The sequence below is a fragment of the Gymnoscopelus braueri genome (genome assembly GCF_963280865.1).
Source record: "Gymnoscopelus braueri genome assembly, chromosome: 11".
NCBI lineage: Eukaryota > Metazoa > Chordata > Actinopteri > Myctophiformes > Myctophidae > Gymnoscopelus > Gymnoscopelus braueri.
The window spans coordinates 39,588,215-39,602,686 of NC_137613.1; the positions used below are offsets into that span (position 1 = coordinate 39,588,215).

A 14,472-nucleotide genomic window follows, 5' to 3' on the forward strand; every position below is an offset into this window, starting at 1 on the left:
GAGTGTTGGGGGGGGTGCGTCTATCGAGAGGGAAGCGGGTTTCAATTTCAAACCATAACACCTCGAGGAGAAGCCTGTGGATTAATCGGAGATCAAAGAAAAATACGGACTTATTTTTTGGCGTAGATGGACTGATCACACAAACATCCATACCTGACCGGTGTATTATTGAGCCTGCTTTCATGATCCCTCTGCCTTGGCTTCCAAACATCCGCGTAAAAGTCTCGCAGCTCTTCGCGGTTTGCAGCTCCATTTGTGGTTCCATTTGAGGGGATAAACTGAAGCTTTGCTTGTTTTATTAAGAGAGGCGATCGCTGTGGTAAATTGCCGAAACGTTTGCTTTTGATCGGACTTCTGTTGATTGATATTATTACACACGCCATTCATTCAAACATCTAACATGCCGAGGACGAACAGGCAAAGAGAGTATAAACCTGGGGATCTGGTGTTTGCTAAGATGAAGGGATATCCACACTGGCCCGCGAGGGTAAGTAACCCGACGTTATGATCCTCGTTGTGATCCATATGATCACCACGATCCATATGTTTACTACTACTCTTTACGGTCTATATTTAGGCCCACTACGGTTAGCTCGTGTTTTAGCCTAGCTGAGTTACGTTAGTTACGTACAGTGGTGTAAAGTAACTAAGTACATTTACTCAAGTACCGTACTTAAGGACAATTTTGAGGTAATTTTTTACTTTTTCTGGATTATTTCCAATTTTCAGTACTTTTACTTCTACTCCACACTACATCGGAGAGGAAACTGTTGTACTTTTACTCTACTTCAATTATTTGAAAACTTTAAATTTACTAGTTACTTTGTAGATTTAGATTATTATTACAAAACACTAAAACACACGGCCATTTGAAAATAGCCGATCTTCAAGCTCACAATGTGCCGCAATGTGACGCACTGTGAGCTTGTAGATTTGCAATTTTCAAAATATTTTTACACATTGAAAACTTGTGAAATGGGACATTCTGCATAATGAATACTTTCAACTTTTGGTACTTTAAGTACACTTTGATACCAATACTTTTGTGCTTTAATACTCAAGTGAATTTTGAATTCTGGACTTTTACTTTTACATGTAACAGAATATTTCTACATTGCAGTATTGATATTTTTACTTTAGTAAATGAGTACTTTTCCCACCACTGGTTACGTAGCCTACGTCAGACAGAGACAGTTCAGTTGGATGATTCATTTTGAGAAAATAGTCCCTCCAGCTTCCAGAACTCTGACCAATAACGGACTGGTGACATTATTTCAATCAAATATGTTTTACTCATTGACCCCAATGAATATATTATTAAGTGACAGTCGTTTAAAGTTGTTTGATAATGATGCAACACGCAAGAAATGAACATATAAAGTCCTAACGGTTATCCCCGTGCCTACTGACTGAGCCACGTTGTTTTGTTCAACAGTTAACTGTTATCACAATCATCACAGGGTGCAAATGGAACGGGTCCATTTGGTTACATTTGTACCCTCTTTCAGTTACATTTAGGATACTTTGAAGCATTGAAACGACGGATCCATATGGTTACATTATTTGGTACACTATCAGTTACAAATCGGTACTTTGACACATTGAAATGTGTGTTTTGAAATGTTTCGTCACGTCTTGATTTGGTGGCTTTGAAACTGACAAATTATTTCAACACGTCATTAGTTCTAACCTTTTTATAGGTAGTTATAGTTTGTTTATTTATATTATTTATAAACCAATCGAATATTGTAAAAAATCAATTGCATCATGCGCCTGGGAAGAAGGTGAGGGGCATAATCCTTTTCAAAAATGCATTGTCTAACTTTCTTTCATAAGTAACACTTTCCAAACCACAGTCACACATCCTTTCACTGTTTCCTCTGTAATTCATTTAGCATGGTGGTGTGCTAGCCTCTGGTGTGCCACCAGCCCATGTGCACAGTCTGTAAAAGTTAAATACATAGCAACAAAGCCAAAATGATCTGAAACGCAGTGCTGTACTCATGTTTAGGTACCATTTATATTATGATGAAGACAGTTTTGGCATTGAAGTCTACACAACACAACCAGGGACCCCACCAAGAATGCTCTCTGGGTCATACAATTACAGAGAAAGAACTGCTTCCCTATCCGCCATACATGGATACATTTGTTGTTTAATTTGATTCATTTCCAGAGGTGAAAATGTACTTGAATATTACCAGTTAATCTGACCAGTAGGCCTGAACGGGAAACACAGACAGGACCTATTCTCATAATGTCAGTACTGATTGCTCTTTGTAGACTACACTCCATTTCCCTCCTTTTTTAATCATATCAGACAGAGTCATATGTTGACTAAGCGGCTCTATCAGTGAATGTCAAATGGTCTCATTGGCTGGAGGCCTCGTAACATGCAAACTGACTCTACGATAGCAAGGACTGTACAATTAATAAAAATAAAAAATCATCGTGATTTTATGTTTCACATTTATGTATCATGAAACTTGGCAAGTAATTCATACACCTTATTTGTTCTGCTGTAACCAGAACACTGTACAACCCATCTCCCCCATCCCCACAGAGGCCATTACATACCATTTAATATAATGGTACCAAATACAACAATGAGCTAAACGGACATTAATAAAATGGTCAAAACTAATTTCCACCAAAAATCATAATTACAATAACTGTGATTACAATATTAAGCAAAGTAATGAAGATTATCATTTGAACCATAATGGTGCAGTCCTACTGTATGCTCGGCCATCAATATGATCCTTACTTGTGTCTTGCTGTCCACTCTCTGTCATGTACATTTATTAGACTAGTGGCTGTTCATATGATATAGGCAGAAACGCTAATGGTTGCAAAGTTCTGACTTCCTTCCTTGCTTTGCATCAACTCATCCACTGAACGTGTGTGCGCGCGTGCGTGTGTGTGTACATTATGACATTTACTAAGTTGCCTTCTTATTCACAGATTGACGAGTTACCTGAAGGGGCAGTGAAGTCCCCGTCTAACAAGTACCAAGTGTTCTTCTTTGGAACACATGAGACGTGAGTAAAATAGTGTTTTGTGACCAATTTCCATAACAGCTGCAGCATAACTCCTGTCAGGTGCTGACATTGTGGTTTAGGCCAGTTCTAGCCCCACTGTACTGATGATTACTTACGGACACTTTAAGCTGCACTATGTAACTTTCCTCTTCTACCCTGGATTTTAACCCGGTTTCCTGTGCAAGTGCTGAAATGTTTACCATTGAGCTAATGGAGCCTGCCTGCTTGCTCAGGGGATAAATTGAATCTTGACCATTAGGTCAAAATTCGTGTCAGATCCTGTGTCTAGGTGAGGCATGACCTTTGACACCATCTAAATGTCTCAATAGAGGAGCAGGTGACAAAATACAACCACCCCAATTGTATAACGTATATTGTATTAACATACTCTACTCTACAGATTGGACAAAATGTCATTTTATTCATTTAAAAAAGGTTACATAGTGCCGCTTTAAGGCGCTATATTTTTAATAAATGATAAAATAATAATTATAATAATGATCCTTATTTTGATGGTTTAGTAACTGAAAAGGATAAACCATCAACCATATAATAAGGTATAACTTATTTTAATATCAATAATATTAAAATGGCAGCCATGTGACGATCTCTTTTGATCTGCAAATGGGTCAGAATGACATTTGTTTGTCTAAATATAGCAAGATGGACAAAAGTTCTTGGCACAAGATGCAGAGTTTTTGTTTGTTGTTTTGTTTATGTAAATATTATAGTGGATGAGTTTGCATATCAAAGACAAATGACGAACTTGGATGCTGGTTGATAACTGTAACATTTGTCTTCTCTTAGGGCATTCTTGGGGGCCAAGGACTTGTTCCCCTATGACGAATGTAAGGAGAAGTTTGGAAAACCCACCAAGAGGAAAGGCTTCAGTGAGGGGCTTTGGGAAATCGAGAACAATCCCACAGTAACACATGAAGCCTATGAGGTGTGTCTGACATTTTAACATGTTTTATCAATAATATTTGACTTTGCAGACTTTTAGAAAAGTAGAAATGTTATAACCACTAGAACCTTAGCATCCCCATCCTGGGCCTGTCATGATAGGCAAATATTTGTCAAAAATAGGCGAACATTGGGTGAAAATAGCAGAGCTTGTATATCGTCTATTTTCGGTAAAGAAAATTGGCTTAGAGGGAAAAGCTAACTAAGTACAGGGACCTGGGGGACTCGGCCAATTAATTATATAGGGTTTAAATGGTTAAGAACACTGTTGTTAACATAAATGTGTGGAAGTTCACTTTCTTGCTTTTTTGCATTCGACTTTTTACACTTTACCCTGAAAACATGATCATGCATGTTGAAACTCTATATTTTGGCCTTAATTTCCAACAATCACATTTCTCTCTTAGGCAGAAGAGAAGAAGAATGAGACAGAAGCGGCAGGTGAGACAGAAAGTGTGGAGAAAGGAGACGCAGACGCCAGCAGTGATGAGGATGAAGGAGCCCTGGTCATCGATGAGAAGAATGAGAGGGGTGGAGCTAAACGGAAAGCAGGGGAATCTACAGAGGTGATTTTTATTTATTCATTATATAGCCATGCAAGTGTTCATATAAAGTGCACAATTAATCCAAAACAGGATTGGGGAATACCATGGTAACACCATCCAACGCAACAGACACAACCCTTCCCTTCACACATTTAAGTCACAGGTTTTCAAAGTGGCGCCACTAGGCCCCATGAATTCCTGTGAACCTTTCTTTTATTCAATTCATAGGATTCTTGTGCCTGTTTAACCACTGTCAACCTGGTATCCCTATTTTGGGCTTTTTGTTTTTCAGAAAACTTAGATCAGGATTTAGAAGGTGTTTTTAGAATCGGCCACAGGTCTAAATTACTTTGGAGAAAATGCAAACAAAAATACTAAATCGAAAAATAAAGCTCTGTTTGGCTGAAGCTATATTTGGAAAATGTCATTTATTAATGGCAGTATGATTCTTTAAATTGCTGGTGAGGTTTTTTGTCATTCCTGATTAATTTGAGACATACTGTAGAGTGAGGATCTCATACAAATTTTCGCACTCTGGGACTCTTGTTCAAACGCTTGGCAGGCATCTCCAAAACGGCTGAAGGACACAGATGGGGAGGGAGACTCAAAAGCGGACGACAACAAGTCTAACAAAGAGGTGAAGCTCAATGATGTAGCAGGTTCCAAGCCCACTGCTCCATCTACGTTGAATGAGTCAAAGCCAGAGGCCCAGGAGAAACCACCTGCTGGGGACCGGCTAACAGAAGACAAGGTATGACCCTTATTGGAGTTTGTTTTATTTTTCTTGAGGAACTTGAAATCAAAAAAGGATCATTGTAAGAGACATTCAATATTAAATTTCTTTCCATGATGTGTGTGTGTGTATATATATATATATATATATATATATATATATATATATATATATATATATATTATTTTTTTTTAAAGCGAAGTTGGAATATATTTGGAAATTTGTTTTGAATAATGTGTTCACTGTTCACCTCTTTCAGGCCTTGACAGACAGTGCTTAAAACCAAGTCAGAAGAAAACCCAGAGCCAACAGCTCCTCTCTCTGGAATTGGAAGCAACAAAACAGTAAGCTGCAGGAGGCTAGATTTCTGCTGTTTAAACAAATAATTTTAAAACCTAAATATGTTTGTATTGAGAGATAAACACGTTTTCATTTGCTATTTTTGGGATGTTATATATCCCAGAATTTAAAAGTTTGCTAATCAGATTTCAAACAATTGAAATGAGCACTTTAAGGCTCGTTTATAAATGGGAATTTGTTCTGTGTATATATTTTTTATTTCAAAGTGCAATTACATAATTACACAGTCTGGACGCTAGGTGTCAAATTCATTTCTGGTTAGACGAAATGCACGCTGAATTCTTATAATAATGAAAAGGAAAAAAACCTACCATAAACAAAAAGAAAATGGCAGTTTGAGGGGGGGAGATTCAAGTAACAAAACTAAAACGTGTACCCATTAGGCCATACAAATTGAATTATGTGTTTAACAAAATCTTTGTTTTAGAAAAGTGAGGCTGGGTGCCCTGGTGGCTCAATCTGTTTCTACACATCCACATAATCTTATGTCTCGGTTTTGAATCTGACCCAAAACCAGTGTTGCATGTTAACCCCCCTCATTTCCTGCCTTAAAATTATCTTTTTTCTTTGTTGTGAGGCATTTGCCCCCCCCCCGAGCCCCCCAAAAAAACAAACAAACAAAAACACTTTGGCCTCTTAAAAAATCGTCCTTGACGGCAAACATCTGCTGAACCATTGACACATGCATCACCTTTGTCGCGAGATAGGCCTGGAAATGATAAAGACACAGCCAACTTTGAACCAAAGAATATTCCCTGATTCTTCTCCAGGGAATGCAAACAAAATATAAAACTTTGGGTTATGAGACAGTGACACTGGGCACCGTTAAACATTGTTTTTTAATTTGTGTGGCCCTAAATACATAAGTTGACAGTATATTGTTTTGAAAATAGGAGGATTCTACTGAATGTTGTATTACCGGTTTATAAAATAACAAATCCGCAGGCTCTTAAATATGCATACATGTATGACTTCTTTTTTTTGACCCCTCCTCTGTTTTCTCAAGCCTGATCTCAAAACAGGCGATTTATTTTGATATATGATGAGTCGCACTTTCGAAGCTGTTTCGCCTCATTAAGCCTTGTCTAGTTTACTGTAGGATATTAATATGCTTGATAGCTTTTGTTGCTGATTTCATTGCATGCTTCGTAGATAATGACCAAATTATGCCATTAGTATTTCACTAGATCCCATTAATTACTTACTTGGCTTTTGAATGTCTTGAATATGTAAGCCCCAATTGAGGAGAATGATAGTATGACTTTAACAAAATAAAACGTTGTGATTTGTCCCTCTGTACTTTCCAGATTAACTTAGTTTGATGATGATGATGATGTGCATTATTAAAAAAAAAAAAAAAAACATTCCTGAGTGTTATTGTGTCTATGCTGGGTCCCTAAATAAAATAGTCAAGAAATTACTTAAGGGGGATGCTGTTCACTTAATTTGCTCATATGTTTTTGGCAAATCCATTTTGAGTCCACTTTGTATTAATTTGCTCTGTCTTCTGATTTTTCATTTGGCTCATAATGCTGACATTGCTAGCTACTGATAGCTAGAAGTAGGGGGACATTTCAAGAACCATTAATTGCATACAGCAGTCAGTAGTACCAAAGTATGTTTGTTATATTCTAAAATGTGTTTCTCGCAAGTAACATGCAGTGAGTTTGAAGTCAGCTGGCAATGCCTAGCATTTGCTGGGCCAAATCTCTGAAACTGTTTGTAATTTCTCTATCAAACACACTTAACTGGAATATAATTTTTTTGTTTAGATGGTCTCATAATTTTGGCTGTGAATCCAAATTGTGGATCCAAAGTGTGAGTAAATATTTAATTTGACATGTTGAATATGCATATATTTAATTTATCTTAAGAGTCTTGATTATGGTGTGGTTTCTTTTTTCTTTTGAGGTGGTATTGAATCTTCAAATGTGTTGACATGTATGGTGTTTTGTGTCATTTGTATGTTATATTGATTGTTTTGACAGCCCTTCACCCTGTAATTATTCATTATTAATGGAATTTAGGGAAAAATCACTTCTTGGAATTGAAATAACCCTGAATGTTTTGCTCACAGTTAGTTTGCTATCCATGTGCAGACATTCTGTACCGTCTACTGCAAGACCCTTATGCCACTACCAAATCCCACTGATTCATAACAAAATGGACAGTGCTCAATTCCGCCACATAAATTCCCATGGTGTATTATCTTGTAATCCTTGGTTTAGCTTCATTTCACATTTTCAAACTGTCCCTCGGCTTAATCTATACTGCTCAGTTTTATCATTGTAGTCGCTAGTTAGTTAATTAATAATTCATTAATAAACGTTGATTACAAAAATAATGCACCTATTTGTGTAATCTTTTGTGATGTCTTGGGAGGTTGTGAGATTTTCTCTTGGAGCTTTAGAGGAGTGGGTGCAGGAAAGGAAGACAAAGCACTGTCTTCTCATAACAGGTCAACGTAATTCTTGCAAACAGAAGATATACAAAACCACAAGAGTTACTTGAATCGAAATTCTAGTTTGCTGTATTCGTATGAACAAGTTGCATATTCAATCCGATTTTTATTTCCAAATTATTGAATTCAAGTGCTGAAAATTGAGACTATGCCGTGAACATTATATCCATATGCATAAATTATGGTCTTTGAGCTGTAAACCTTGACATTTAGGGGCTAGGCAGCTTTGGTGCTGGTCCTTTTTGTATTTGCCATTCTTATATTCGTTTTATTTATCACCTGTTTGCCACCTCAGATTTTCCAATTTCCCATTTGTTTTTCTCTTCCTATTTTTTATCATTCTCCTCATCTGCAAGTATGGTGAACTCTTTTTAAGTACAGTATTTGTCTACACACTCATTAGATCAGGTGTGAAATTACATTTAGGTGTAGCTTTTACAGCTGAACAAGTAAAGGACTATTATACTCTATTACTTAGTTTGAGGGGTTTTTGTGTGTGTGTTCTTGGCAGCTCATTTATATTCTAAAGGGGAATTATTGAGAAGATAATACAGACAGATTGTACTGGTAGGTAGGTGAACAGAGATTTTGCTGTATTGATTTCTAGATTTGCACTGGCAGTCGGTGCATCATCTGTTCCACAAGATTAATGACTGCATCCTAACTAAATGCTCGGTTGCACTTTTTTTTTGTCAAGCAATTGCAACTACACATGCCCTGTGGGTATGGTTGCTATAAATATCCCCAAGGCTTGTCACGAAACTTGATGTTTTGGACCCTACTACATAAGAAAACCACCGAACTAACCGCCCATTCTAAATTCTCTGGGCATTCCTAGACTCATGGCCCAGTTTAGCTATCTTGCTTTTCCCCTGACACTGACCCTGTGTCATGTGGTTTTGGTGTCTCAATTTCCAATACTTTACTTTCCACAGCTTGGATTTATAGCTTCATAACACTGTACATCGGAATGTGTATCATGATTTGTTTGTTACCTTGTGTTTGTGGTATTTGTACAGTGAATGCAAAATATTCCCCTCCCTTGTGGAACAAGAAGCTTGTAGCTAAAAAGCAGCAAGGATCTGTGGCAAAAACCCGACCTTCAAATCAATTTGTCACACCATCAAATTTCTCATCTCTTATCAACTTCCAAACTGCCTGAAGTTAAAGTTGAGTTAAAGTACTGAAGTCTTTGCTTTACACAAATACTTGAGTAGGCCTACTCAAAAGTACAAATTACATTTTCTTTTTAATGTCAATACATTGCTGTATTAACATTAGACATTACCCCCCTAAATTCAAAGATTTTACAATAGTAAACATAGCAGTTCTACAAACTCAAAACACATCACAACGCAATGTGTGTAGATCTGCTATTTGCCAGACCCAGGGGGTCAGGCCTACATGAGGCTTTGTCTGTCCCTCTTTTCCTCCCGGTCAACGTTTTTCCTCCCGGTTCAACGTTTTTCCTCCCGGTCCCTCTTTTTGATTGGCCAAGCTTAGCGTGACGTAGTGCTCTGATCTTCAGATTTCAACTTATAAAGTGGTTTGTAGGTGTGTTACGTACTAGGAATTTATTCTGGGTCTGGGTCTTGTTTAATTATACTAGAGGCTACGCAGCCCTCACCTCTACACACCACTGATCCGACTGATATGCCCATAAATGGAGATCTTTATCTGTCAGTCCTTGTCCCTTTTATGCCCATAGGAGATCTCTGTATCTGTCACTCCTTGTCCCCTTTATGGCCATATATGGAGATCCCTGATGTCATCAGTATATGCCATATGGACATGCTGATATGCCCATATGGAGATCCCTGATGTCATCAGTATATGCCCATATATGGAGATCTCTGTATCTGTCAGTCCTTGTACCTTTTATGACCGTATATGGAGATCCCTGATGTCATCAGTATGCCCATAACCTATATGGGCATGCCTCCTTTTGTGCCCATATATTGAGCCACTGATTTGTTTCATGCCATGATGACACATTGAGGTTAGACAACACGGTCAGAGGTCCATCCTCCCTTAAGCCAATTTTAATATAGGATTTTAAATGGGGCTTAAATGGTTAATTCATAATGTACTTTATTCCCTTACTAGAAATGTGGTGGAGTCATAAGTGCAATATTTGTCCTTGAAATGTAGTGGAGTGAAAGTCACAAGTATCCAAAAGATCACACCCTGTGTGAAGTGGGCGGTGTCTTGCTAGCTAATCACAATACTGAATGGAGTCAACCAATCATGTACAAAAAATAAATACATTTATTGAAACACTCTTTATGAAAGTCATATTCCGATGTACAATGGTTAAAAGAAATATATATAATTGTTTGTATATATACATATATACATACTAAATTATTTTTGGATTATTTCATTTTATCCTTTTCCTCTTTTCCCATTTCAAACATAGCTCGACTCTTACATTTATGGATTATGTTGGTAACTGTGTTCTTAGAAATCTTAAGTTTACCTGAAATTCTTCTGTAACCTTGGCCAGATCTGTGCTTTGTCACAATTCCATCTTTAACCTTTTCTGATATATGCTTTGATCTGAAAGGGCCACTTCTAGGAAGACTTTCTATTTTCTTCTCAATATCGGTTTTCCCTTTTCTCATTTCAGCCATAGTGATCTTTGAGTTCTTCTCTACTGTTCTCACGAAATGGACAGTATCTAAGTAATATACTACTTACTAGTGTCACATCACAGTGGTTTTAGATTAGTTTCGTCATATGTATCACTAGCCAATCACAGCATGTGTCTTGCTAGCTAATCACAATACTGAATGGAGTCAACCAATCATGTACAAAAGATAAATACATTTATTGAAACACTCTTTATGATGGACGAAACCATAACTTTAAAAAAACAAATTTATGTTTTTTTTAAAGTTATGGTTTCTTATATAGGGCTATGCACATGTGTCATGTGACACTGGCCAATCACAGTCCTGAATAGATTGTGATTGGCCAATCACGGTGCAGGGTTAGGCGGGGTAAATGTTTGGCCAATCACAGCGCAGGATAATTGTACAAATTTCCAAACCTCACTTATAGGGGCGGTTTCACCGTCCAAAAATCACACCCAGTGTGAAGTGGGCGGTGTGGTCACAGTGGTCATCACAGTGATGGAAGTTCACTTAAAGAAAAGTAATATTGTGGACCAACCATTGTACACCCCTAACTTAAAAAAAACCATAAATGTGTTTTTTTTAAAGTGCATAGTCCTATTTATAGGGCTATGCACATGTGTCATGTTTCACTAGCCAATCACAGTCCTGAATAGACTGTGATTGGCCAATCACGGTGCAGGGTTAGGGGGGTACAATGGTGGCCAATCACAGCGCAGGGTTGGGGGGGTGCAATGGGTGGGGGGGGGGGGGGGTACAATGGTGGCCAATCACAGTGCAGCGAATGACGATGTCCAAACCTCACATATAGGGGCGGTTTCACCGCCCAAAATACAAATACTCAATGGTCCCCTTCTATGCTCACTACTGCACCTGTGCTCTGAGGTTCTACTGCTCTGGTGTGGGGAGGTACCTTATAACTCTATGGGAGATACTACTTAGAGCAGTGGTTCAACCTGTGGGTCTGGACCACATGATTTTGGTGGGGTCCCCAGATGACAGTGAAGTGACAATTTAAGGACTTTTATGACCTTTTTAATACCTCAAAAAGAAAGAAAAGAAAAAGACCATTACTGCATCAAAAGTAATCAACAAACTACAGTAAGAACTGATCAAAAATGTGCCAAATTATATAAGAAATAGGCAAAAAAAATGAAAATCGCCGATCTACAAGATCACAACGCCTCGCAACGTGAGGCATTGTGAGCTTGTAGACCACTGATTAATGGTATGGATAATGTAGGCTATGTATGGGAACATGTATTCATAGTGATTTGGAGTTTATATGAAGTTTAGATATGTTTTGTTAGGTTTATTGATGCAATGATGATTATGAATTGACATTTGATATATATGTATTGTATGTTTTTTGGTTCTAGTTTTCACGTTGAGACCACAAATAAAATGGTAAACTCATCAGTCGAGCCTCAACTCGACATCCTTCATGTCCAGCTGGGTCCGCTACAGTTTGTCTGTCTCACAGTCCATCCATATATCATTAAAAAGGGTTTAAATAACTTTCCCATTGTCCGTACGATTTTTTTTCTTCTTTTAAAAAGAAAATACAAATAAAAGTTTTATTAGAAAAGTAGACATGTAGAAACTGATGGTTGACATCAACCCAGAAAGACCACTTTCTGCCTCTTCTTCCCCAGACACTCTTCCTTCTCCAGCAAAGACATAAGGGGGGCATGGAGGGCCTTTCCCACCCGTTTGCCTGCCTCCGTCATCTTAAAGATGCTTTCTGGGTCCAGACTACCTCCTCCCACCTTTCTCACACAGGTCACCATACCCGTGTGTGTGACGTAGATGAGCAGGGTGGCCACAGAGCAAGCCTTCTCCTGCAGTGTAGGGTCCACCACATGGCGATGACCCTCCATAGTAAGGTGGGTCATCGCCATGTGTAAGGTGACCTTACACAAGGTCACTATACAAGGAACATTCTGTACGTTCAACCTCATGCAGTCATAAGGGTCGTCTGATAACTCGATGTCCTTTCCTCCTTCATTATCTTCTGACATGTGCACTTTGGGAATTTTGGTGTTGAAGAGAGCTGCTTTAATAGCTATTGAGATGGCATCGTACAGGTTTCCATCACACTGCAGCAGCAACACATCAACATAGAGCACCCAGCAGTGTTCTCCAGCACTGATGCAGAGACTCTGCAGGTCCAAACAGCGTTTGTTGTTGAAGACTTTGTAGAGAGTGTTACTCAGTTCTGTCCCGAGTTCCTCGCCACCCCGACCCTCAAACTCTGGAGTGGCATTGGCTGAACAGTCAACAAAAAACTCCAGATATCCTTCATCTGGAACTAGAGGTCTTGGTTTCCCAATCTCAGCCTTGACTCCAACTAGAACTGCCGAATCACCCAGGGTAATTTTGGCTGATCCGTCTGTGTTGGTGACCACGTCTGTCTCGATCTCCATGTGTCTGTAGTCTTCACAGCTCCGTCCGTCCACTCGCAGGCCATCTCGTATACCATGCAGTATATACACTTTCTCGGCTTCACTGACCTGTACAGTTGCCATTATATAAAAACACTGTAACAGGCCTGAAAAGGTTGAGAACCACTGACTTCTGAGTAAATATGGGGAGGTACGTCTTCCAAACCTGTAGGTGGCGGTGTAGCGACATCATGCTGACGTTGACGCTCTGACGCATGTGCGTGACGCGTGCGTGACATTGACATCAGAAGAGGAGGTACGATAGTTATTTTCATGGTTATTTAACATAATAGCACGAAACTGGGTCATTATTCAGCTACCTTGTGTATAGCTGGCCATTCAACTGTGATCTGCGGCGTTATACGTCTTAACGAAAAGGCGACATAATATTGGTGCTGCTGTGGAGGAGCTGGTAGAAGCATAGACAACGATCAGACTGGTATGTAAAAAATCAGGCAACAGGCTTCAACCCGTGTTGCCATGTCCGCTTTTTATAAGCGACTTGGGCTGTTTTCCTGTTAAGTTGCTGCTTGTAAATATTGGGAATTGCGGGTTGCGTTTTTTTTTGGGGCTTGTTTCTAAATTGTAGTTTCTTATTTGGGCTTGTTAACTAAAGTTGCTTAAATCAGTGGTTCCCCAACATGTCCATGTCAAGGACCCCCAAATTAATATATTTGTTGTGTAGGACCCCAAAATATTTTGTGCCAGAGTCCCCCATACAAGATTTTGTTGTTTTCAAAATATTCAAAATGTTAAAGATTTTCTTTGAAAATAGCACGTATACAAGTGAGCTTGTAAATATGCTATTTTCAAATCGCCAATGTACATAGGTCATAAGTGCTCATTGGGCTTGTTTTGATAGACCTGGTTGCTTGTTTCTCTCGCAAGACCTGGCAACACTGCCTTCAACCTTGCGAGGCTAGCAGCTGCTACTACCTGGCATCTAAAGGGCCTGGTTAACCTCATATTAATGTTATTATTATGAATTTCTAACCCTCCAGGAGAATGAGGCTGACGGCATTCTTATCGATGGCAGCCAAGGTTGTTATCCCCAAAGACTACCGCTATGGCAGCAGCAGACCCTGGACCGTGGCTGCAAAGAGACGCAACCCTCCAGGGAAGAGGAGGAAGAAGGTGTTTGTGGAGCCTCTGGCCTCTGTAGACTGGACTGTTCTCAGAGGAGACACGGTAAGCAAGGAGGGAATCAATGGTGTAAAGTAACTCATTTACTCAAGTACTGTACTTAATTTCTTGAGTATTTTTGGGCGGTGAAACCGCCCCTATATGTG

The 14,472-nt window shown here is 38.9% G+C and overlaps 3 protein-coding genes across 4 annotated transcripts in view; 2 read left to right on the top strand and 1 right to left on the bottom strand.

Annotated features, from left to right (window-relative positions):
- LOC308095873 (hepatoma-derived growth factor-like) lies at positions 1-6,181 on the top strand. The gene is made up of 6 exons (XM_080443005.1): positions 1-487; positions 2,965-3,041; positions 3,849-3,987; positions 4,412-4,570; positions 5,112-5,300; positions 5,542-6,181. Exons 1-6 carry the CDS (start codon positions 401-403, stop codon positions 5,560-5,562), a joined length of 672 nt encoding a protein of 223 aa, XP_080299131.1. The 5' UTR covers positions 1-400; the 3' UTR covers positions 5,563-6,181.
- Positions 6,182-12,355: 6,174 nt separating this feature from the next.
- On the bottom strand, positions 12,356-13,271 carry LOC308095948 (exosome complex component RRP42-like; the record flags this gene model as incomplete). The annotated part of the gene is made up of 1 exon (XM_080443131.1): positions 12,356-13,271. The coding sequence occupies exon 1, from the start codon at positions 13,265-13,267 to the stop codon at positions 12,356-12,358; it is 912 nt and encodes a 303-aa protein (XP_080299257.1). The 5' UTR covers positions 13,268-13,271.
- Positions 13,272-13,432: 161 nt separating this feature from the next.
- mrpl24 (mitochondrial ribosomal protein L24) overlaps positions 13,433-14,472 on the top strand; it is a 74,409-nt gene continuing 73,369 nt past the window's right edge. For both annotated transcript variants that reach the window (XR_013934094.1, XM_080443132.1), the window contains exons 1-2: positions 13,433-13,622; positions 14,185-14,371. Coding sequence is in view for 1 of the 2 variants with exons in the window: in XM_080443132.1 (XP_080299258.1) it covers positions 14,189-14,371 (183 nt within the window). In the remaining variant the exon portion in view is untranslated. The remainder of the gene's footprint in view (positions 13,623-14,184; positions 14,372-14,472) is intronic.

Coding starts and splice junctions, on each gene's coding strand:
- LOC308095873 (XM_080443005.1), top strand. CDS start 401: ATGCCGAGGACGAACAGGCAAAGAGAGTATAAACCTGGGGATCTGGTG. Junction 488..2,964: donor ATCCACACTGGCCCGCGAGG/GTAAGTAACCCG, acceptor TCTTATTCACAG/ATTGACGAGTTACCTGAAGG. Junction 4,571..5,111: donor AAGCAGGGGAATCTACAGAG/GTGATTTTTATT, acceptor AACGCTTGGCAG/GCATCTCCAAAACGGCTGAA.